This window comes from Schistocerca americana, chromosome X, assembly GCF_021461395.2.
Source record: "Schistocerca americana isolate TAMUIC-IGC-003095 chromosome X, iqSchAmer2.1, whole genome shotgun sequence".
NCBI classification, from domain to species: Eukaryota; Metazoa; Arthropoda; class Insecta; order Orthoptera; family Acrididae; genus Schistocerca; species Schistocerca americana.
In genome coordinates, this window is record NC_060130.1 from 142,480,836 (window position 1) to 142,506,071 (window position 25,236).

The window sequence follows — 25,236 nt, forward strand, 5'->3', positions numbered from 1 at the left end:
CGCCAGGGACACCTGTTGGGGTTTGGTACCCAAAAAGACGTCCGATCTTCGTCCAGACTTGGGAAGATGACGTATGGCACCCAACGGTTAACACGTACTTCTCCCAGCACTCTTGTTTCTGTCATTTTATAAGCTGGTGTACACGGGCAAGGAGCCACTTAAAGGCTATCAGATGCTCTAGGGAAGGGTTTCGTTTATGTCGCTGTAAAGCTCACTGATGCTCTGTAATTGCCTCAGTGACTTCAGGCGGCCACCAAGGGACTGTCTTTCACCGGGGGCACCCTAAAAAGCGAGGGATCGCATTTTCTGCCACAGAAATGGTTGTGGTAGTCACCCGATCAACCATCACATCGATGTTACCATGCGGGGCAGAGTCAGCGGTGACATCAGAGGTGAAGTTTCCCAGTCCATCTTGTTTAAAGCCCATTTGGGCAGGCGTCCGTGCGCCTGAGAGGGGGCCAGTGACAGGATGATAGGGAAGTGGTCACTATCACACAGGTCACCATGTGCTCTCCAGTGGGTAGATGGGAGAAGTCCTGGGCTGCAAATTGATAAATCAATGGCTAACTACCTCGAGCCATACTGAAATGTGTGGCGACCCCCATATTTAAGACGCAGAGATCAAACCGAGACAGTAAAGCTTTGACACCCTTGCCTCGGCCAGTAAGCACAGTGTCACCCCACATGGTGTTAAAATCTCCCAAAAGTAGGAAAGGTTTAGGGAGCTGATCAATCAGTGCAGCTAATACATTCAGGGGTACTGCACCATCTGGAGGAAGATATACATTGCAGACAGTTATTTCCTGCATCGTCCATATTCTGACAGCCACAGCTACAAGAGGGGTGTGAAGGGGCACAGTGTCACTACAGACTGAGTTTAGGACATAAATGTGAACTCAACCTGACACTCGATTATAGTCACTAGGGTTCCTGCAATATCCCTTATAGCCACAGAGGGCAGGGGTCCACATTGCCGGGACCAGGTTTCCTGGAGGGCAATGCAGAAAGCAGGTGTAAAGCTTAACAGTTGCCGTAGCGAAGCCAGGCGATGGAAAAAATTGGCGCAATGACATTGTGAGACTGGGAAGGCATGGAACATTCAGTAAGGAAGTTTATGCCTCAGGATCACCTGCTGCCACCAACTTATTGCCTAAGCAGTCTATATCCATTGCATTTGAGGGTCCAGTGAGATCCAGGTCCTCAGCGGACGTCAGAACGTGCACCACATCCTCAGACGCAGCTTGTAGGTAGAGGTGGTATGGGTGCCACCCCAAGTTCCTTGTTCTTAGGGCTCTTCTTTTTTTATTTCTCGTGCTGTTCGTTGAGTTTCCCTGGCTGGGAGGACTTCACTGAATCAATCTCCAGGACAGGATGAGCGTGAAGCCCTATGACCAGCTGCTTTTGGGCTCTTCAGCGACTGGCGGATGTCTTCTTTCCCACTAGCAGAAACCTGGGAAGGGAGTGGCCCAAGGGAGCCCTTCCTAGCGAGAGGAGCCGAAGAAGCCTTATGCTTCTCAGGCTCAGAAGTGGGGACAAAGTCCCTATGGCTGTTTCTTCCGAAGTAGGTGGTGTGGGAGCAACAGGGAGGGTGATGCTGAGGGAATTAGATTAGGAAATGAGACACTTAAAGTAGTAAAGGAGTTTTGCTATTTGGGGAGGAAAATAACTGATGACAGTCGAAGTAGAGAGGATATAAAATGTAGACTGGCAATGGCAAGGAAAGCGTTTCAGAAGAAGAAAAATTTGTTAACATCGAGTATAGGTTTAAGTGTCAGGAAGGCATTTTTGAAAGTATTTGTATGGAGTATAGCCATGTATGGAAGTGAAACGTGGATGATAAATAGTTTAGACAAGAAGAGAATAGAAGCTTTCGAAATGTGGTGCTACAGAAGAATGCTGAAGATTAGATGGGTAGATCACATAACTAATGAGGAGGTATTGAATAGAATTGGGGAGAAGAGGAGTTTGTGGCACAACTTGACTAGAAGAAGGGATCGGTTGGTAGGACATTTTCTGAGACATCGAGGGATCACCAATTTAGTATTGGAGGGCAGGGTGGAGGGTAAAAATCTTAGAGGTAGACCAAGAGATGAGTACACTAAGCAGATTCAGAAGGATGTAGGCTGCAGTAGGTACTGGGAGATGAAGAAGCTTGCACAGGATAGAGTAGCATGGAGAGCTGCATCAAACCAGTCTCAGGACTGAAGACAACAACAACAACAACAACCTCTCGATATACAGCATCATCCACAAAAAACCTCAGTGAACTTCTGATGTTATCCACAAGGTCATTTATATATATCGTGAATAGCAACGGTCCTACGACACTCCCCTGTGGCACACCTGAAATCACTCTTACTACAGAAGACTTCTCGCCATTGAGAATGACACACTGCATTCTGTTATCTAGGAACTCTTCAATCCAATCACACAATTGGTCTGATAGTCCATATGCTCTTACTTTGCTCATTAAATGACTGTGGGGAACTGTATCAAATGCCCTGCGGAAGTCAAGAAACACGGCATCTGCCTAGGAACCCGTGTCTATGGCCCTCTGAGTCTCATGGACGAATAGCACGAGTTGGGTTTCACACGATCGTCTTTTTCGAAACCCAAACTGAAAGAACCAGAGAATGTACAGAGATTCAGGGAGAGCATAAGGGAGCAATTGACAGGAATGGGGGAAATAAATACAGTAGAAGAAGAATGGGTAGCTTTGAGGGATGAAGTAGTGAAGGCAGCAGAGGATCAAGTAGGTAAAAAGACAAGGGCTAGTAGAACTCCTTGGGTAACAGAAGAAATATTGAATTTAATTGATGAAAGGAGAAAATATAAAAATTCAGTAAGTGAAACAGGCAAAAAGGAATACAAACGTCTCAAAAATGAGATCGACAGGAAGTGCAAAATGGCTAAGCAGGGATGGCTAGAGGACAAATGTAAGGATGTAGAGGCCTATCTCACTAGGGGTAAGATAGATACCGCCTACAGGAAAATTAAAGAGAGCTTTGGAGATAAGAGAACCACTTGTATGAATATCAAGAGCTCAGATGGAAACCCAGTTCTAAGCAAAGAAGGGAAAGCAGAAAGGTGGAAGGAGTATATAGAGGGTCTATACAAGGGCGATGTACTTGAGGACAATATTATGGAAATGGAAGAGGATATAGATGAAGATGAAATGGGAGATATGATACTGCGTGAAGAGTTTGACAGAGCACTGAAAAACCTGAGTCGAAACAAGGCCCCCGGAGTAGACAATATTCCATTGGAACTACTGACGGCCGTGGGAGAGCCAGTCCTGACAAAACTCTACCATCTGGTGAGCAAGATGTATGAAACAGGCGAAATACCCTCAGACTTCAAGAAGAATATAATAATTCCAATCCCAAAGAAAGCAGGTGTTGACAGATGTGAAAATTACCCAACTATCAGCTTAATAAGTCACAGCTGCAAAATACTAACACGAATTCTTTACAGACGAATGGAAAAACTAGTAGAAGCCAACTATCGGGGAAGATCAGTTTGGATTCTGTAGAAACACTGGAACACGTGAAGCAATACTGACCTTACGACTTATCTTAGAAGAAAGATTAAGGAAAGGCAAACCTACGTTTCTAGCATTTGTAGACTTAGAGAAAGCTTTTGACAATGTTGACTGGAATACTCTCTTTCAAATCCTAAAGGTGGCAGGGGTAAAATACAGGGAGCGAAAGGCTATTTACAATTTGTACAGAAACCAGATGGCAGTTATAAGAGTCGAGGGACATGAAAGGGAAGCAGTGGTTGGGAAGGGAGTGAGACAGGGTTGTAGCCTCTCCCCGATGTTGTTCAATCTGTATATTGAGCAAGCAGTAAAGGAAACGAAAGAAAAATTCGGAGTAGGTATTAAAATTCAGGGAGAAGAAATAAAGACTTTGAGGTTCGCCGATGACATTGTGATTCTGTCAGAGACAGCAAGGGACTTGGAAGAGCAGTTGAATGGAATGGACAGTGTCTTGAAAGGAGGACATAAGATGAACATCAACAAAAGCAAAACAAGGATAATGGAATGTAGTCTAATTAAGTCGGGTGATGCTGAGGGAATTAGATTAGGAAATGAAGCACTTAAAGTAGTAAAGGAGTTTTGCTATTTGGGGAGCAAAATAACTGATGATGGTCGAAGTAGAGAGGATATAAAATGTAGGCTGGCAATGGAAAGGAAAGCGTTTCTGAAGAAGAGAAATTTGTTAACATCCAGTATTGATTTAAGTGTCAGGAAGTCATTTCTGAAAGTATTCGTATGGAGTGTAGCCATGTATGGAAGTTAAACATGGATGATAAATAGTTTGGACAAGAAGAGAATAGAAGCTTTCGAAATGTGGTGCTACAGAAGAATGCTGAAGATTAGATGGGTAGATCACATAACTAATGAGGAAGTATTGAATAGGATTGGGGAGAAGAGAAGTTTGTGGCACAACTTGACCAGAAGAAGGGATCGGTTGGTAGGACATGTTCTGAGGCATCAAGGGATCACCAATTTAGTATTGGAGGGCAGCGTGGAGGGTAAAAATCGTAGAGGGAGACCACGAGATGAATACACTAAGCAGATTCAGAAGGATGTAGGTTGCAGTAGGTACTGGGAGATGAAAAAGCTTGCACAGGATAGAGTAGCATGGAGAGCTGCATCAAACCAGTCTCAGGACTGAAGACCACAACAACAACAACAACATGCTGATTCCTACAGAGTAGATTTCTAGTGTCCAGAAAGTCGTCATACTCTAACATAATACGTGTTCCAAAATACAACAACTGTTCGATGTCAGAGATATAGGTCTATAGTTCGACGTCCCTTTTTGAAAACAGTGATGACCTGGGCCCTTTTCCAATCTTTTGGAACGCTACGCTCTTCTAGAGACCTATGGTACACTGCTGCAAGAAGGGGGGCCAAGTTCCTTCGCGTACTCTGTGTAAATTCGAAACGGTATCCCATCAGGTCCAGCGGCCTTTCCTCTTTTGAGCGATCTTAATTGTTTTTCTATCCCTCTGTCATCTATTTCGATATCTACCATTTTGTCATCTGTGCGGCAATCTAGAGAAGAAACTACAGTGCAGTCTTCCTCTGTGAAACAGCTTTGGAAAAAGACATTTAGTATCTCGGCCTTTAGTCTGTCATCCTCTGTTTCAGCACCATTTTTGTCACGGAGTGTGTGTATATTTTGTTTTGATCCACCAACCACTTTGACATAAGATCAAAATTTCTCAGGATTTTCTGCCAAGTCAGTACATAGAACTTTACTTTCGAATTCATTGAATGCCTCACGCATAGCCCTCCTCACACTACATTTCGCTTCATGTAATTTTTGTTTGTCTGCAAGGCTTTGGCTATGTTTATGTTAGCTGTGAAGCCCCTTTGCTTCTGTAGCAGTTTTTTAACTCAGTTGTTGTACCACGGTAGCTCTTTTCCACCTCTTATGATCTTGCATGGCACACACTCACACAGATGGGAGGTGGGGCACATTGAGTATTGTGATGCGATGGATGACCACAATCTCTACAGGTGGGGCTGAAAGTACAGTGGGAAGACATATGGCCGAACTCCCAGCACTTGAAGTATCCCATTGGGGGAGGGATATATGGCTTGACGTCATAGTGGTAGACCATCACCTTGACTTTCTCGGGCAATGTATCACCCTCGAAGGCCAAGATGACGGCACCGGTGGCAACCTGGTTATCCCTCGAACTCCGGTAGGACGCACCAGACGAAATGAATACCTCGCCACTCTAAATTGGCGCGCAGCTCATCATCAGACTGCAAAAGAAACTCCGTGTCAAATGTAATACCCTGGACCGTATTTAAGCTCTTATGAAGTGTGATGGTAACAGAAACATCCCCCAACTTGCCACAAGTGAGTAAGGCCCATGACTGGGCAGAGGATGCTGTTTTTATCAAAACAGACCCAGAGCGCATTTTGGACAAGCCCTCCACCTCCCCAAACTTGTCCTCCAAATGCTCCACAAAAAACTGAAGCTTCATGGACATGAAAGATTCCCCATGAACTCTCTTACATACGAGGTACCAGGGTGAATAAGCTTCAGTTCCATCCTTAGCTTGGCATTCCTCCCATGGTGTGGCCAGGGAAGGGAACGATTGGGGGTCATATTTCTTAGCATTAAATTTAGGTTTTGCTCACTTAGAGACTGCTGGCAGCAGACCACCAGCAAGAGATGATATACTACACCTCATGGCATGTCATCTGCCCTAATGCCACCCACTCCAACCAGGGGCCCTCCCCACAGGCACCACGCAGCTGTAGCAAAGGCCATCTGGCAGGATGGCCGTTGTCAGGAGTTCCAATGCCCCAGAGCGATGAGCATCTACTCCTTGGCATACGTGGGGAGTTTACGGCGCAGGCATCAGCAGAGTGATCCCTGTGTTGTCAGGGGGCTACAACCAACAGAGTACATGGCGGCCCCACCACAACGGACTGGCTACCATGCTGGATATGAGGTACAAAGAAGTCCATGGTCATCGTCAGCACAGAAAGTGACACTGCATAGTGCATGGTGGAAAACGCACCCAGGAAGGTGACCTCGCACATGAGAGAGAATGGGTGGGGCTGCAATGTGATGACAAGAAAGTGGTCTAAGGACCTCAATGCAAGATTGACATGATGCGCTATGTAAGGCGCCCTTCCCCAATTGGTTCGCTCTTCAGGAAAATTTCGAAAAATGTAGGTAAAACCCTACAGGGCACCATCATATAAAGGCCAAAATGTGTGAAACTCCTTTTAGTCGCCTCTTATGACAGGCAGGAATACCTTGGGCCTATTCTTATCCCCAGACGCGGGGGGAGGGGGGGGGGGGCGGCGGCAAGGTGCACAGCAGACGTATATGAAGGCCAACTGGCCCTGTGGAATGCCCAATATGGGGGGGCCTGTCTGCCTGGCGGCACCAGGCGAACAATAGAATCACTGGAAAAGGGTCTCTGTCACAAAAGTCATCATAGGATGACCAATGTAGGGAAGCCACGAGGGCAGGGGAGGAGACTGTGGGATCGATAGCAGAGAAGGTGCCATGAGCGGCACTGAAGGAGGGGGAACCACCATCGAGGAGACACAAATTGAGGTCCGTAATAAGTTGGCCAATTAGGATGCCCCTACCCGTTGGAGTGACACTCCGCCACAATGGATAGTGGGCACTGAAGTCTCCAAGGAGAAGAAACAGGGGCAGGAGTTGCTGGTTTAAGGTAGACAGTGCTACGTAAGGAAGTGGCCTACCTGGAGGGAGGTAGACACTGCAAATGGTGAGTGCCAGAGTCATCTGCACTCGCACCACTATCGCTTCCAAGTTGGTACATAGGGGGATTCAGTCACTAATGACATCGGAGTGAACCAAAGTGCAGACCCCACTGGATGCTACACCTGGGCCAGCACAGTTCAGACAGAATGCCCGATAACCACGAAATGTTCGAGAGTGGCCATCACGGAAATGTGTTTCTTGAAGAACAAGACAGAACACAGAATAGGAGGAGACAAGATGTTGCACTTCCATTAGGTGACAATAGTATCCATTGCAATTCCACTGGATGATCGTGTGATCGTGTGGTGAGAGTCCAAGGGGTAGACATGAAGAAGCCGAGGAGGACGTCAGGTCACTCTGTCAGTAGTCGTCACTGACAATGATGGGGTGACATCCATAAATAAGATTTCAGACTCAGGTTGCAAGGAGAGAGATGGTACCCATGGGGGCACCGGCGGTGCCTTGTCTTGGGATTAATGTTGTTCTCCTCCTCCTCCCCCTCTTCTTTCTGAGGACTGGGTGGCAGAAGCAGCTTTGATCAACACGGCACAGGGGGGTACAGGCTTCTGCAAGATCTGGAACCGAAGGAGAGCGGGCGACCTTGGGGTGCACAGATGGTGCGCCTTGTGGCCAAGTGGTTGTAAGAGTCTTCCTACCTGAGAGACGCCGAGGAGAGAGGTCCCAAGAGCAGATGCCAAAGAAGGGGGGCACTTCTTCAGCTGGGGAGGGGGAGCGGCTCCCTGATAGGAGGTCGTAGGAAATGCAGGGCAGGGGGACGGGAAGATGGACGGGGCTGGGTAAGGACGAGGGGGCAGGAGGAGGAGGAGGAGGAGGAGGAGGAGCAGAAGTTAAAGATAGTGACACTGGATGAAGTCTCTCATACTTTTGGTGAGATTCAGCACAAGACAGACAATCAAGGGGCTTGTATTCCTGAATCTTCTTTTCCTTCTTCTAAGGCAGGCAATCCGGACACGAGGGGAGTGGCGGTCAGCACAATTGACACACACAGGTGGCGGAACACAGGGGCTTCCCCATGGAGTGGGTGGCCACAGTCACCACACAAAGGGTCCGCCATACAGCAGAAAGACATGTGCCCAAAATGCAAGCACCAATCCCCCTCGAAAGCCAGAATGAAGGCGCCAGTATCGGTGCAATTGTCTTTGCGAGCCCTTCTGCACACATTGTACAAAATGAATGCCATGCCGCTCCAGATCAGCTTGGAGTTCTTCATCAGTTTGCAGGATTGGGTCCCTATGAAAAATTATTCCCTGGACCATATTCAGAGATTGGTGAGGAGTAATAGACAGCAGAACATCGTCAAGACTATCACAGGCACAACGAGCTGCAGACTGGGTGGCAGAAGCAGCTTTGATCAACAGGGAGCCCGACCGCATCTTACTAGGAGACTCCACTTCACCAAACTTGTCCTCGATATTTTCCATGTAAAACAATGCCTTTGTGGCGGTGAATGTGTCCCCATCCATCTTAGTACAGACAAGGTAACAGGAAAGGGTTTCATCCCAAGATGGCGAGTGTGGCCCCCCTCCTATGGTGTAGCCAGGGAAGGGAAGGTTGCCAGGTCATATGAAGCAGCTTTCAATGATCCTTCATGATTCGAAGAAATGGCCATTTGAGAACAGCCAGATTTTTGCAGCTTGATACGCTTCATGCACCAAGCTCCTGCCCTGATACCACCCACTCCGACCAGGGGTTCTCCCCATGGGCACCACCCAGCCAAAGCAAGGGCCTTCTGCCACGGCGGCCGTTGCCAGGAGTACCAAACGGACTGGCTACAAGTGCTGGTGATACAATGGGGAAGGAAGGGGGGAGGGTTGGAGGGAGGGAGGGAGGGAGGGAGGGAGGGAGGGAGGGAGGGAGGGAGGGAGGGAGGGAGAAGGAAGGAAGGGGGGAGAGGAATCCACAGTGTAGATATTAGGGAGGGAGTTCTTCCCCATATGGTTCACACTAAAGACAGGATATTTTGAAGTGGAGGTGAAACCTCATGCAGGTGCGTCACGCCAAAACGGATGAAAGAACAGGTAAAAAGAACAAAATTGCAACCAATATGGAAAACCAAGTGGATCGCTAGGTCAACATAAATCAGAACACAGAGAGAGGAAGGAGGTGGCAACAGGGAAGGAGCGAGGATAGGGAAGGAGGTCAGAGCAAAGGAAATGCAGCCAGGGACGCATGAACTCATGAAGGAACTGTGAGCCCCCTGGAGGGGGGGGGGGGGGGGGAGGGTGCCCACACACCAATACTGAACTGATGCTGATAAGACATCTCCCCGAGGATTAGCTGTAGCCCACATATGACAATGATGCAGACTGACGACGCCAGTTCTGGTAAAAGTTGCTTTGTTAGTAAAGAGGGCAGCCGACATATATCCCATAATTGTGATGGTCTGGTGCAAAAACCATGGACAAAATCCTTCCCGTAGAGGGAAGTCTGCTGCTGATAATCCTTGCACTCATTACAAGTGATAAGTATAGTGACAGCTGTCATACAGGACATACCTCATCATTCTTTGGCTTACACCATGTTGGCAGAACACTTGCCTGGAGCTTGTAATAGAGTTTGCCTCAATATCCTGCAGAACCCTGTCCTCTAAATTTGGTGTAAGCACAGTCCACTGCCTCCCTGCACATTAGTGCGTTTGAAAGGACCCATGATCACACAAACAACCACAAAGGGCTTACATTTTGTGTGATGTGGTTGGTGTGTGTGAGGTTACTTGTTTCATTATAATCGTGCTTCCTCTCTTCTGTTTCAGTCTGCTTGGCCATATACAAACACCATCTCCACTTGTTCCTGACATGAATAACACACCACTCTGCTGCTTATAGTATGTTGCCTCAATCACACAGCCTGCAACACACAAGGAACACACAGCATATGGTCAGAGGAACTTCTATTTGTCAGCACCACCTACCATAGCAATGATGCATTTCCGGACACACGTTCCTAGGACCTTCTCTTTATTTCCAATCAAGGAGTCCATTCCTACAGTTTGTCAGTTTTATTAATGTTCACCCTGTATACACAGACAAGAGGGGGCAGCTGGAGGTCCTTTCATAGAACTTCTAATCACCTGCCTGCAGAGCCTTGTGTATTAATGTGTCCACTCGAATACTGGGCTGGTACCCACATCCCTCCCCAGTTACATGCTATGGAAACATTTAAATGACTTTCTCACACTTGCATATACATTGATAAGCTAAACATTATGACCACTGCCCATCACGATGCTGGATGCTTCCTGGTGAAGCCGTAATGAAAGTATGTAAGCAGAGCAGACACAGACAGGGAATCACCCTAGTGAAGATATGGGCTGCATATGGGGAATCCATTGAGACAAGTGACTGACAAAGGGCAGATTATTATTACGCAGAGCACGATGGTTGTCTCCACAAACACCATCTGCTACAGTGGTTTGAGGAGCATTATAGTAGACTCATGTTGATGTCTCGGTAAACAAATTCACCTGATTTCAATCCTATGGAAGCCATTGGGCGCCATCACAGTGTATGCAAATCAGTGGCCCATTATTGATGTGAATTACATGACCTGTGCGTAGACATCTACTGCCACATACCTCCAAAGGCCTGCCAGAAAAGTGTCAGATTCCCAACGTGCAGAATCAGTGATGTGATGTTTTTCATTCCGAAGACACAAACTATTAAACAGGTGGTCATAATGTTTTGGCTCGTTGGTGTAGAATTTACTCTGGACACAGACAGATGGGGTACACTGATTCTGTGAATAGGAGACTGATGACCCTAGATCTTTAGTCTCCTTAAACCCATAATCAATAATCATCATCATCAGCAGCAGCAGCAGCAGCAGCAGCAGCAGCAGCAGCACCTTCCAATCAAATCCCAGTTGATCTACTTATTTTTTGGCAATCTGTAAACAGTCTGAACAGTTGCTTTGAAACAGAGTCAAGTAATATGGATGGGTAGGCATCTGACAGTTGCTGGTGTTGGACTGTCGGTGGTTGGCTACCAGCTTCCACCTGAAGGCTGTCTATAAGGCTACAGTTGCCATTGGCACACTGTGGAGGGCAGGGTTTAACAAGATTACAACTGATGGCGCTGCCAACTCATGGGCAACACAGCCGTGTCCAGGTGGGATAAATTCAAAGCTTCATAGAATCGCAGAACTGTGCGGTCTATGCTGGAGATGCTGCTGAGAAATCTGGGTATATTAAGTTTCCTCATGATAGTGCCTTCAGCCAGCATTAGCCATGTTAACATACTGTCAAATAAGATACTTAAGTTTGAAATCTTCAGCAACACCATGTTATTGGTTACCAAGGTAAAGTTATAGGTATGGATACACAGTTCGGAGTCTACAGAGAGAATGAGGCAAGTTTAGTGGGAGAAAATTGAAATCCATGGTTCAGGGCCAAGTAATGTACTTGCATGGTTCCCTGAAGATGGCACCCTAAGGTGCATAGTATAATATAGGCAAAAGTCAACTATAACAGTGAGGATGAGACTGTGGGTCCCACAACAACCAGGATAATATTTACTACAGCGGGAACACTCAGAACTGATGCACGAGGCACCTCAGTTTCCTGTACATACTTGTTGCTGGGGAATGAAGAGAGGGATAGGAAATTCTGGATAAGAAATAGGTAAGAAGCACTAGAAGCCACACTCATGCAGAGTAGACAGGTGTGATGGCAACAGGTGGTATTGTACACTTCTGCAAACTGAAGAACACAGCGATCAGGTGTTGGCAATGAGCAAAAGCATTGCATGCTGCAGGGTCCAGGCGAATCAGTTGGTCTGTGGTCAATCAGAACACCTGCAAGCCACATTGTCCTCTAGCTTCCAGGTACCAACATAGTCACTGACTAATGATTCTTTTTATTTACACAAGCAAAGTGAGTGAGTGAGAGAGAGAGAGAGAGAGAGAGAGAGAGAGAGAGAGAGAGAGAGAGAGAGAGAGAGAGAGAGAGAGAGAGAGGTGTCGGCAATTAGTTGAAATCTGGTCGGCAATTAGTTGAAATCTGGTGGTCTTTTATGTGAATGCATGGCGTCTGTACTTTCGGACATTCCCGAAAGAATAGACACCACGCGAAATCCACAGCTGTAATACATGTTATGGAAATTGGAGGTGGACGTGGGAGGGAAGGAACTAATGATATAAGTCGCATTGGGACTTTATGTGGAATCACCAATAACAAGTGAAAACTTGTGTGCCGGATCGGGACACGAAACCTTAGATCTCCTGCTTACTAGGCAGTTGTGTTAGCCATTGCACCACCAAGAGACAGTATTTATCACAAAAGTGCAGACTCTGAACACATTCTGGTTGACTCACATTCCCAACTATGACGACCTATCTGCAGCCCCCATCCGTGTCGTCCATGCTTGCTAATTTTAGATTCTCACTGGTGGTCTAATGTAAAAGTGGATCTCCACTGAAAGTTGTCAATTCATTGCCCATTGAGGCAAATTGATTATATGAATGCATGGTGTCTTCTTTCAGACATGTAGCAGAGTTTAGTCCATACTCTACACAACTGGGGAGCAGACTCTCATAGATGATACATTCGGTTCCCAACACTCCTCCTCTCTTTTTTTTAATTAAAAACTGTACGTTCACTCGAGGTCTCTTGAAAAATGTTCCATAGGAGGATGGTGTTTATGTTACTGAAGTGCCCTATGGCACTCCCTGATAACTGCAGCTGCAGACCACGATGGCATAGCAGGGAGATGGGTTTCTGAGAACCATGTCACCTGAAGATACACGTAAACTGCAGAATAAATAACCATTAAATGATGGAGTTTGGCCAGGTGGCATGGTAGTGATTACAGTTCCATTGAAGGAATGTCAGATTCAGAAGTGAGAAAGTAATGAAGGGGAAAACAGGAGAATGAATAACTTTGCTGCTGAGACATGTTACATATGAGTGTGCAATTCTTCATAACTATTCATAGGCTCTACCTCAGGGGGAATGAAGGGTGGGTCGACTGAAGCAGCAGAATTCAGTTTAACTTCAGATTTCTCCTTTTTGTTCCTGTCAGGTTTCAGTTTTTGCTAGCCTTTTGTCCTTTGGGGAGGGCGCCTTGGCAGGTGTCCTATTCCCTGATGATGATGGAAGAGGAGGGCAAGTCATCTTCGACCACGTAAATGGACTGGGTACCATTAGTGCTGTGGATTTGGAGGTCGAAGGAGCTGATGCCCCTTTGTCCAACTGAAAAAACAATCACCGACATGGCTAGGGCCATGAGTTGCTGCTCGAGACCTTCATATACTATGTACATTTTGACACAATGTTGGGAAAGTTTGATATCATATTGAGTGGGTAGAGCCAATTTTTTTAAACACTTTGATCAGACCAGTAGCCAAGTGTTTCACACTCCTGGATTTTCTTCTCCCTCTTGGAAACTGAATATGTTGGCAAATGAGGTGGATGGCATTCTGGGCAGTTGACACCTTTAGGGAGTTGTCTGCAAGGGCTGCCATCATTTATTGTCCTTCAACACAGCCAAAAAGTAGTCTCATTAGCACAACATGACGTGTCCAAACCTATGGGGTGTAAACCATCTCATAAGAGGTGGCAAACAGGGTTTGACATGACATCTAAAAACAATGAACTCAACTTTCTCAGGTAAAACATTCCCACCAAAAGTTACGATGAAAGCTCCAGTGTGCACCCTATTATCCTTACGTACTCTCTGGATTCAATGTACAAAATGGACTCCATGTTACTGTAGGTTAGCACCAATTCTTCATGTGTTTGCAGCATTAGGTCCTGATGGATGATGGTACCTTAAACCCTGTTGATTTATTATGAGAGAACATGGTATCTGGTACAACACCTAACTAGTCACTGGCCTGAAGTGCCTGTGATTGGTTAGCATTCTAAGTTTTGATCAATGAAGATCCATTTCTCATTTTCTTTATTGCAGTAAGTCCTCTGAACCTATTCGTCAATATTTTCAACAAAAACAGTGGCTTCAGTGTTGCAAAAGGTTCTTCAAGTTCTGGAACATATCAAGAACGGGGCAAACTTTCCACCACAATACCTCCTTGCCCGACTCATAATATGGTATGATCAAAAACAAACTCCAAGGGGATTGAAAGCCTCTGCATTAAAATCTTGTTTTCTACCTGCTCAGATGACTGTGCTGGCATGGCCACTGGTATGGGTGAGTTATCCATTTCTTTGCAGATTGTCTGTCCCGATGCCACTCCCTCAGATCATAGGCTTTCCCCATGGGCATAGTAGTCATCACACACGGTCCCAGTGCCTCAGATTGGGTAGGCATCTACTCCTCAGCAGACATGAGAAGATTACATGTCAGGCACCAGCAGAGCGATCCCTGCATTGTCAAGTGGCTACAACCATGAGGGTACATGATGCCGTGCTCCATCCTAACCCCCCTCCCCCCCCCCCACTCGTGATGAATTTGCTACTGCACTGGATTCCAGTGCAAACATAAATCCACTCTTCTCTCTTCTAACAGTAGGTGCAGAAGATCACAGCACATAGTGGATAGATTATGCACCACGTAACATGTCCTTCCACAAATGACCCACGCTTCTGTGAAATTTAGAAAAGTGGAGGTCAAACCTAACAGAGGATCATAGGTAATTAAGCCAGAAAGGTTGTGAAATGAGCTGAAACTGACAGGCACCCCATAACAGCCAAGTCATTTACATGAGAGCTTGACCAGGTATAAGCCCCTTTATAATTTCCTCTTATGACTTGTAATGAATAACCGCTGGTCTATTCTAGCTCCCTACACCGCAAGGATATGTCTATGAAATAGTTTAAAATATTATATCTGAAAATAAAAACCACTTTCATGAACAAACATTTCAACTGTCCACCAGTTGTTGCTGATATTTGAAGCAAAGAATCCAGAAGACCACACTTAGCATAGAGAGCCAGAAGGAGGGGCATTCCAACAGGACGTGGGCTACTGCCTGTAAGCCTCCACAACCCAAAAGTAGGGGTGGTTCAGTATATAAAATAAAACTACAGGTTAGTCTGCTACGACCAATGCAGAGGTGAAGTAGGACAGTGGATTCCTCTTGAGAGAAACAGACATAGGAGCACTACACAGCAGTAGTCTCCTTGATAGTGCAGATTTTATTGGAGGGTGCAGTAGCATACCAGATGATGATCCATATCTGAGTGATGAAAGATCATACTTGCACCAGCAAATCAGCATATGGAACGGTCGAAGCACATGTTGGGTGATTAATCTCTTCTCTAGCCGAACAGTTGGCCAGTTCATTCCCTGGGGTACCCACACAACTTGGGACCCAGAGAAGGGCAGCTAGATTGATAGTACGAGTAAAATAAGAGAGAAGGTCATGAATAGCAGATATTACAAGGTGGCAATTTAATAACATCAATCAATGACCTGGACACTGATCAGTGAGTCACTACACATCAAAATGCATTTGAGGAAGGTCTCTTTAATAGGGCACTGTTAAGAACTATCAGCACTTTGGTAAAAAACATTACCTGCAACAAACGTCCCTAATTGGTGGGATATGTAAAAGCATACCCCATCCTATGCATGGTTTTAGAGCCATCAATGTAAATGGCAGTAGCAACTTTATACTCCCGAAGAACTGAGGGGAATAGAGATCAAAAGGTCACCTGGGTGACAAACTTCATGTCCTTGAAATATGACAGATCCTACTTCATGGTCCACATGCTAATCACGACATGCATGTGGGGAAACAGGTAGCACATCCTAAGAAAGTTAGATGAAGTTCCTACAAAGAGCCTCAAAATGCATTCTCAGTAGCAATCCAACCCAAATGTGGGTGTCAGGGGGTCAGCATCTCTTATACGCACAAAGAACTTTGAGTTGGATGAAAAGGAAATGGCCAGATGGTGATTGCATAGGTGAATAGGAGTTGGTACCGTTGGAAATGAAGAGGGGAAAACCCACATTTTCACAAGCAGACTGTCAATGGGACTACTCCAGAAGTTGCCAGAGGCCAGTCTCACCCCACAATGATGGACTGAGTCCAATATGAAAGCTGAAGGTGACACTGAACCCTAACATAACATCCACCTTGCAAATGGGGATGAGACCACAGACAGGTAAATGAGGAGTAGAGTAGCACAATCTGCACCCCAAGAGATGTGGGCAAGGAAGCAGAAAGTGTCAAGTTTCGAGATACAGCTAGTCTTTAGTTCATAAATATGAGGGAGTCATGTCACCTTTATATCAAAGAGGAATTCCAAAAAAATTGGGACTGTGCCGCAACATTCAAGCATCGGGCATCCAAGCCACAAGAATGTGCCAAGAGATCATAAGGTTGACAGCCAACAAAATGCATTGGACAGCACTAATGTGCACAAGAGTACCGTCACTGAGGAGACATGGATCACGATCAGGAAGAAGCTGATCAATCAAAATGCCCCTACCAGACAATATGATCCTTATCCAAGGGGATGGTGTGCACCAAAATCCCCAAGTAGGTGGAAAAAAGGGGGGGAGGGAGTGTTTTGGATTAAGATAGTCATTGCAAGGTAAGCGCCCTGCCTGGAAGTAAATAAATGATACAAATGGTGATCACTTGGGTTGTTCACACATTAACTGTTATTGCTTCCAACATGGTGCAGAGGGGAATCGACTCACTGATGACTTCTGTGAAAACCAATCTACAGATCTCTCCAGATGCTCTCTTGTAGAACAACAGAATTTAAGGCCAAAGAATTGTAGAGTGGTCATCAGAGAGCAATGCAGAGCACAACACGAGAAAATTAGTTGCAGTTCTGGCAAGTGACAGTAATATCCATTGCAGTTCCACTGGATCTTCACATTGAGGGTGTCCTGAATAGGCATAAAGGGACCAGGAAAACAGGTCAAGCCCCAGCATCACTGCCACTGATGGGGTTGGAAAAACATCAATGAACATCAGTTCAGAGTCCAACAGCGTAGGGGAATCTGGTACCTTTGCAGACACCCGAGTAGCCTTCACTTGAGATTTCTTCTCTAACTCTTTCACAACTTTTGGTGGCAAAGATTTTTGTGAGGGTTTATCCACTGTAGGTGTAGGAATACAATAAGAGCAGACAGCCCTAGGACCATAATTTTGTGGCTTCCTCAGCCACTGGCTGAGGCTGGGTAGCTGATCTGTAAATTTTCTGGGAGAGGGTTCTTGAATGGGAATCCTGTCATGAGTAGACACCGGAGGAGAATGCCCTTCTCGAACCAGGTGTGAGGAGCTGGTCCCATAGATAGGATACCTACAACATAGCCTGAGGTCTAAGGCTCGTGACTGCCAACTCCAGCATCTTGAGCCGGAATGCCAAAATGAGGTCTAAGTTAGTACAGCGACTGGCTGTGAGCTGGCTAAGTCAATGTTTGCAATGTAATGATAATTACTACACTATTTCTTGCCAAATGTGCTTCAACATTAGTCACCACTAAATTCAGTTAACTGGACTGAACACCATAACTACACAAGCAAAATTAGATCTGTTGGGCAAGCATTAGAGGAGGGCAACAGCATGAAGTGTGTCTTCCTTAAGAAGACCTCTCCATTTTATAAAATGCTTTTTAGGATCATACAGAAACTTACACTGGATGGTCAGGCCCCACTACAGTCACATACAATTTGAAGGTCTTAACTACTATGCATTCCTGAGAAGACAGTGCCAGAGACCGGGTACCAGCTTTAGCTTTAGCTTTAATCTAACAACTTGGTATCCAACTGAGTAACAGTTCACTGGCATATATTTAACACTCTTGGAAAAGTCCTAAAAACTGAAGACAAATTGGGGTATAACATCCTATTAACGAGGAAGTCATTAGAGACTAATCACAAACTCAGATTGGAGAAGGATGGTAGGAAGCAAGGAAGATAAAAGAAAAGGTCATTAGAAAGTGTAAGCTCTCTGACATGAGAGGAATGGGGCAGGGAAACTGTGGGCCTCTCAAATGAATTCCATGGCACTTAAGTAATTTGGGGAAACCATGTAAAAAAGTCTTTGCTGACGTCTTATTCTTACTTTACATTAACTGGGTGCTACAGATTGTATATGAAATTATTCTCAAGACTGGTGACATACTTTATCTGCACCTGGTGATGACAATGGTGAAGAGCTCGGGCGGCAGGACAATGGCGGAGTGGGGCTGTTAACTTTTTTTTTTTTATGCAACTGCGGCGTCTAAACCTCTATCTTAGGAACAAAACACTGAACACAAAAGTGTCTAATCACCAGTGCCACACAAATCCACCATGGAAAGAAACTGGCATTAGAACTAATTGCTCACATAAAATTATTCAGTAAGACAACCAAATCTCCTAAGAATAAACACACTGTAGTCAAAATTAAAAAAAGTCTATGCATTTTATGGAGTGACGACCAAGCACCTGCCAATACCTTCAAGAACAATGTTAACAGGGTAAAGTCTGCTGGCCTATGACGAATTTTATATAACTACAGTAGTTGTCACACTGTGGTCCAGATTTATTAAACCGTCCTAGATAACAAACTGGCTAAACTTTTTACCGTTCAAAGAAAGAAGGGCATATATACTACCCCCAATCACAATACGTCTAGTAAAATATGGTGGCGTCACACTCTTTGACTGTGTGACAGTTTCTACCACACAACAAACATGCGTGTGTGAAAATTCCATCGCTCAGTGCTTCCCTTTATAGGCATTCACTCATAAATGAAACTGATTCCACCAAAACATGTCCATAAATTTAATTTTCTAATCCAATTTCACAAGTTCTCCCAATTTGTACATATAATCTACTTCTAAATAGGATTTATTTCAAAAGTCAATTTTTCAGCAGAACTATACCTCGGTACATCTGAAGCACCTAATTATTTCAACATCAAAAGTAAATATTATGTATCTTACATATTTTTAAATTGGTATGACTAAAGATCATCATCACAATGAAATGCAATTAATATACTTTGGTACATTCAGCTACAGTTAACACACATTTCACTTTTTGTGATAAAAGTGAATGCTAACAGCTGCACATACACTACATTGACGTGGTACATCCTGTTCATAGAATGAGTTCCCTATATCCTCTGTCACCTGGCTAAGGCTAGCCCTTGGCTTCACAATATTTGTGACCTGGTACACTTTTCCTAATTTGTCCTGTACCACCTGGTCTACACTCCTCCCAGGGCTACTACCTAGCAACAAGACTTCTTCCTACTCTCTTTTTGTACCAACCTACACTGAGTTTCTTTGAAAGAAATCTGCTGCACCATACTGTGACATACAGCTGGATGAGGCTCTTCCCATCCTACTTCGACTAGCGAGTCAAAGGGGGAGTTGTTACATATATCAAGACAGAATCCAAATTCAAAAACATTGAGACAAGTAGATTTTGTAGTGATCAGTGCACAGGAGTGTGTTCGTGAATTAATATTGAAAAATAGTTCACTTTTAATTGTAACTGTATATAATCCCCATGGGAAATTTCAAACTGTTTATGAGGAATCTTGATTCCTTACTGTTCTGCCCAACAGACAACAGCACGCAGTTAACTGTCTATGGTGACTTCAGTGGAGATTTTCTTGCGGATTCTGATACGAAAAATGATCTGGAAAACTTATTTTTATCCTATCATTTCATCTCCGTAGTTAATTTTCCAACACAGTTGGATAGACAGTAGGACCCTAATTGATAATGTTTTCTATAGTGAGGCTTAAAGCAAGAAAAATAACTGTTTACTCAGTAACAAATGCTCCACTTATGATGCAAAGCCAGTGCCTTACAGTATGGATTCTCCTAAGTGGAAATCAGTTATGATAATTAATACCTCTAGGACAAATGTTTTTAAGAGTAAATTTATAATGACTCAAATGCTAACATTAAATTAAATCTATTTCACGATAAATTCATATCATCTGAAAATAGCTCTCCACATAAGCTGATCAAACTGAACAGACATGTCAAAAACCATGGATAACTAGAGGGATTAAAGTATTTTGTGAAGGGAAATGTATCTGTTGGCAACAACAAATAGGAATCCTGCACTAGTTTCACACTACGAAAACTACTCAAAATTACTCAGAAAGATTACTAAAATATCAAGGCACATACATGTCAGAAATCAAAAAATGGCTCAAATAGCTCTGAGCACTATGGGACTTAACATCCGTGGTCACCAGTCCCCTAGAACTTAGAACTACTTAAACCTAACTAACCTAAGGACATCACACACATCCATGCCCGAAGCAGGATTCGAACCTGCGACCGTAGCAGTCGCGTCAGAAATCAGTAGCCTAATTCCAACAATGGACTTATGGCTAGCTATATGGAATGTAGTGAAACAAGAGACAGGACAATCAGCAACAGAACAAGATAACATGACTACTGAATTGAATGGAAGGGCTGTAAATGATAAGTAATAGGTATCAAATATTCTAATCATTTCTTAACTATAGTAGAAAGTATAGGGACAAACTGTTGATAAGGAAAATAACAGCAGTGTGTTGACAAAGTAACTCACATAATTCAATCATATGAATGTATTACCAACTTCTTCTGAAGTTAATAAAATTATACATTCTCTAGAAAATAGAAGCTCATCTGGTTTTGAAGGAGTTTCCAATTGAGTACTAAAGATCTGTTGCCATATAATATGACCAGTCTTATCCAAGACACTGATGGTGTTGAACAGTAGTCTTGTACATCAAAAAATTAAGTTTTACAGGAGTGTGGAATAAAAAAACCTTCTCAATATCAAACAAATATAAAATAATCACTATCCACATGTCATTAATAAAATATTAAATTAAAAACTGGAAAATAAATTTCAAGCTACATATTAAACAAGAAGAGAGAAATGATGTTGCTATATGAACAAACTAATGTATGTGACTGCAGTTCAACACTACTGATAAGTAATACATCACTTTCTCACGGTACTCTGCCAGAGAGACAGACATATGCCTTTTGGCCCTCTATGCGAAAAGTGGTAAGAGAGATGTCAATTACTACTGACCTGTTTCACTGCTGACATTTTCTAAAATTTTCGAGGTGGTGATGTATTCTAGAATAGTATATCCCCTCAGCAACAATATCCACAACAAATCACACTTTGGGTTTCAGAAACGCCATTTGCATGTTCACTCACCAGATTTTACAAGCAGTAAATAAGAAAATACTGCCAGTCGGTATTTTCTGCGAACTATCAAAGGCATTTGAGAGCGTGAATACCAGGTATACTCCCAGATAAACTGAAGTCTTGTGGGATCAAGGGAACAGCCTACCAATGGCTAGTGTCATATCTAATCAAAAAGAAAGCAGAAAATGATACTTAGCAATTAAACCAATATAGTTCAGGGTCAATTCTGACTGGGGGAGGAAAAAAAAAAAAAAAAAAAAAAAAAAAAAAAATGTCATATACGGGTTCCCCAAGGCTCAATCTTAACTCCACTATTGTTCCACATATATGCAAACAATCTTCCACCTAATATACAAGTGGAATTAATTCTTCTGTGCACGACACTAGCATTGTAAACAATCCAGGTATACACACAGACACTGAGGTAATGATAAACAAGGTTCTTAAAAGTTTCATTGATTGGTTTTCTGTGAATGGCCTTGCCCTTAATTTTAATAAGGCAACATATTCAGTACTGCACATGACAATTAATGGAAAGGAAACAATAAATAGGGTGGAAACTTCAAAATTTTCAGGTATCCATGTTGACGATAATTTAAACTGGAAAACACACATTTCGAAACTCCGAGAACAACTCGGTTCAACCACATTTAAACTCAGATTCCGTTCTGGGGTAATTCATCTATGTGAAAGAAAGCCTTTGCTGCTCAAAACCGTGCTGCAAGAATAATATGTGGTGCTCCCCCACGATTATCTCGTAGGCATCTGTTTAAGTAGTTCTTCACAGTATATATATTATCTCATGAAGTTTGTTGTAAACAGTCGACTATAGTTCACAGGCAAAATGATGTACATGATTACAATATAAGCAGGAAAAATAACAGTCGTTACGCCACATGAAGGGTGTCTTTAGCACAAACAGCAGTGCAGAAAGCTACAACAAAAATTTCTGATCACTTACCCAGTGATATAAAATGACAACACACAGCAGTATAAAATCTGAAAACAAACTGAGAAAGTGTTTCCTTGACAACTCCTCCTACTCCGTAGAATTTCTAATACTGCAATGTGTGGAACGTGGTGGGTGAGGAATTCTTAACCCACGTCTGTATATTATTTTAAAAAAAGAAACAAACGTTCAGCATGTAACCATATTTACAAATTAATTTACGATGTGAGTGAATGACTCGTTCCACATCATTAAGATATATCGTGTAAAATGATCGATGGAACGTGTAACTAACTCATTCTATGATAGGTAATTATTTCCACATAACTTAGTATTACTCACCCCACGATCGCGAAAATTACTATGCCCAGTAAGAAATAATTTGTCTGGTAATACAAAAGATTGTTTACAACTCTTTTTTCCCATTTGTCAAGATCACGAAAGTTTGGGATTTGAAATCTCGCCGACTCCAGCATAAAATCACCTAGACTTCGTAAGGGTGCTATTTCTACATCCATCTTACTACCTTTTTTGTTCATTATTTCGGGACTCACTTACTCAACGCTAACAATATCACTAGTCTCAGCACTGACAACCAATGCCAATACAGTAACTTCCACTGACGAATAGTGCGTCAGATCAAAGCTGTAGCCCGGGTGCTTATGGGTAACAAATACCATACGCTTCAGAGATATCACTTTCGATAAAAGAATCGATAATATGCGGAAGAGGAATGTCAAATAGCACTGCGCGTAATAAAATACGCTTAACTAAACCAGTTATGTATCACCCAAAACTGTATGTTTCTGTTGTTGATACCTGCACAATAAAGAATATGGCACGTAATTAACTAAAAGTCGGTGGAGGTATGGGCAAAGGCTTCCGCTAGAATTCTACATCCACTTAATTCGTAAACCACTGCGACGCCCAAACTAAGTCGACAATCGGCGCGGTGAATAATGAGTAACACGAATAATTTACAGGGAATCGCCTTGTAAATAGATATTAGATTGATAGCTTTACCTAGTATTCTACACATGAACTGAAGCCTGTCACCGGTTTTACGTACGACTGAGCCAATGTGATTGTCCCATCTCATGTCCCTACAAAGCATCACACCCAGATATTTTTATGACGACCGATTCCAAATGCACCTTGCTGATACTGTACCCATAGTCTACTATGTTCTGTCTTTTGTGATGTGGACCGTTATACATTTTCGAATATTTAAAGAAAGTTGTCAGGCTTATCGAGACCATAATGGATATTTGTGCACTTTTCTTCAGACCGTAGTTAATTAGAGATAACTGCATCACCTGTAAAAAGTTTTGAGGTCACTATTAATATTGTCTGCAGGGTCATTAATATCAAGCATGAACAGCAAGAGTCACAACGCACTTTGTTGGGGCACATCTTAAGTAATGTCTACATCAGATAATGATTCTCCATCCGAGATAAAATGCTGCGTCCTCCGTACCGAAAAATCCTCAATTAGTCACAAATTTTGCTTGATACACCGTACACAGCCATAGCTTTGACAATAAATGTAGGTGGGTCATTCCACTGCAAATCATCAGATTTTAGACTAAGTGGGTTGGATCATGGTTACAGATTTAAATGAACTTTGGTACAGTTAATACCTCCACTAAAGTAAGTCCATATCTCAGCTACTGAAATGTGAAACCCCCAGGGAGCTGAGCTAGGCCCTCCCAAAGTTACAATTTTGGTCGTTTTTCCAAAAACGATGCTAACATGTGTGACGTCCTAGATCCTGTACTAAATCAGATGCAGTGAAAAGGTTGGACTCATTTGAAAGGTAGTACTTCTTCCTTGTAGGAGAAAGCAATAATATGTTGCAATGGTTTATGGTTCGGAAGTAATACATAGACAAACAACTACACAAGATATCACATGTTTGCAAGTTTCCAATATTTTTTATCTCATGCGTGAATGATAGTACTGAAACAATATTTGGGGTGTATAGAGAGGTGATAAGGCTGAATTCACAAAATAAATTTGGTTGTGTTACTTGCATGCACACATTGACTTTTGGAGTTTTGAAAATTCTGAAATCGTCGAAAATCACTATTTGGGACCTCTCCAAATGCAATGTGTGCAAAGTCACAGCGTGCTGAAAATTGCTTCATTATGTAGCTTGTATCTACGTCTAATTACTCCCAAAATATCTTTGTGTTAATCCAATGCATAGCTTTTTTACTGTACTCTTTAACAGCGTGTATGTGTCGATAAGGACAATATTGTAAGTTCCACAGAATTTGACACAAGAGACCCATTACTCTGCAACATATTCAGCATGAATAAGTAGAAATAATATGTTTCACACTCTGAACACATCGGTCCAAATGAAGGCAAAATACCACTTAGAATCGTAGACATAAATAATGTAAGAAGACAGCCTGACATCTTGCAATGATACTGCTTGGTATTGTACTGGAGGCTGTTGTGCCTCTGCATTGTGTGTGAGATAACCCATATCATACCTCACAGAGCATGAAGTATGATACATCTTAACAACATCCTTTCCAGCAGATATAAAGAGGTGGTACTCTCTTGTGTTGGGAATTGTCCTGCACTGATCAAATCTTTCACTCAGTAGCATTGCACTGTTACCTTCAATGTCTTCTGAGGACACAGAGAAGAACTGTATACCCTTTATCTCTTGTGACGCAAATTCAAAAAGTGCTTGTGCAGTGAGGATTGGGTGATGAAGTTCATGAAGACTCCTCCTGGCAGCCAGTCTTTTGACTGTCCCCCCAACTCCATCACAGGCACTCTTCCTGTGGCTAGTGGCAAAGAAATGCCACTTAGCACCAATTCTGAAGACCTCAGGATGCAGTGTCAGATTTTTAAAATTTTTCCAGTTTTTATCTTGAGATGATGCTCCATCTGAA

General features: G+C 43.4%; 1 protein-coding gene across 2 annotated transcripts in view; it reads right to left on the reverse strand.

Moving 5' to 3' along the window:
• The window catches only part of LOC124555031 (PRA1 family protein 3), a 75,707-nt gene extending 52,736 nt beyond the window's left edge, over positions 1-22,971 (reverse strand). For both annotated transcript variants that reach the window (XM_047128790.1, XM_047128792.1), the window contains exon 1: positions 22,667-22,971. In XM_047128790.1, the coding sequence (XP_046984746.1) occupies positions 22,667-22,863 (197 nt within the window). In that variant the 5' untranslated portion in view covers positions 22,864-22,971. The remainder of the gene's footprint in view (positions 1-22,666) is intronic.
• Between the last annotated feature and the right edge of the window lie 2,265 nt (positions 22,972-25,236).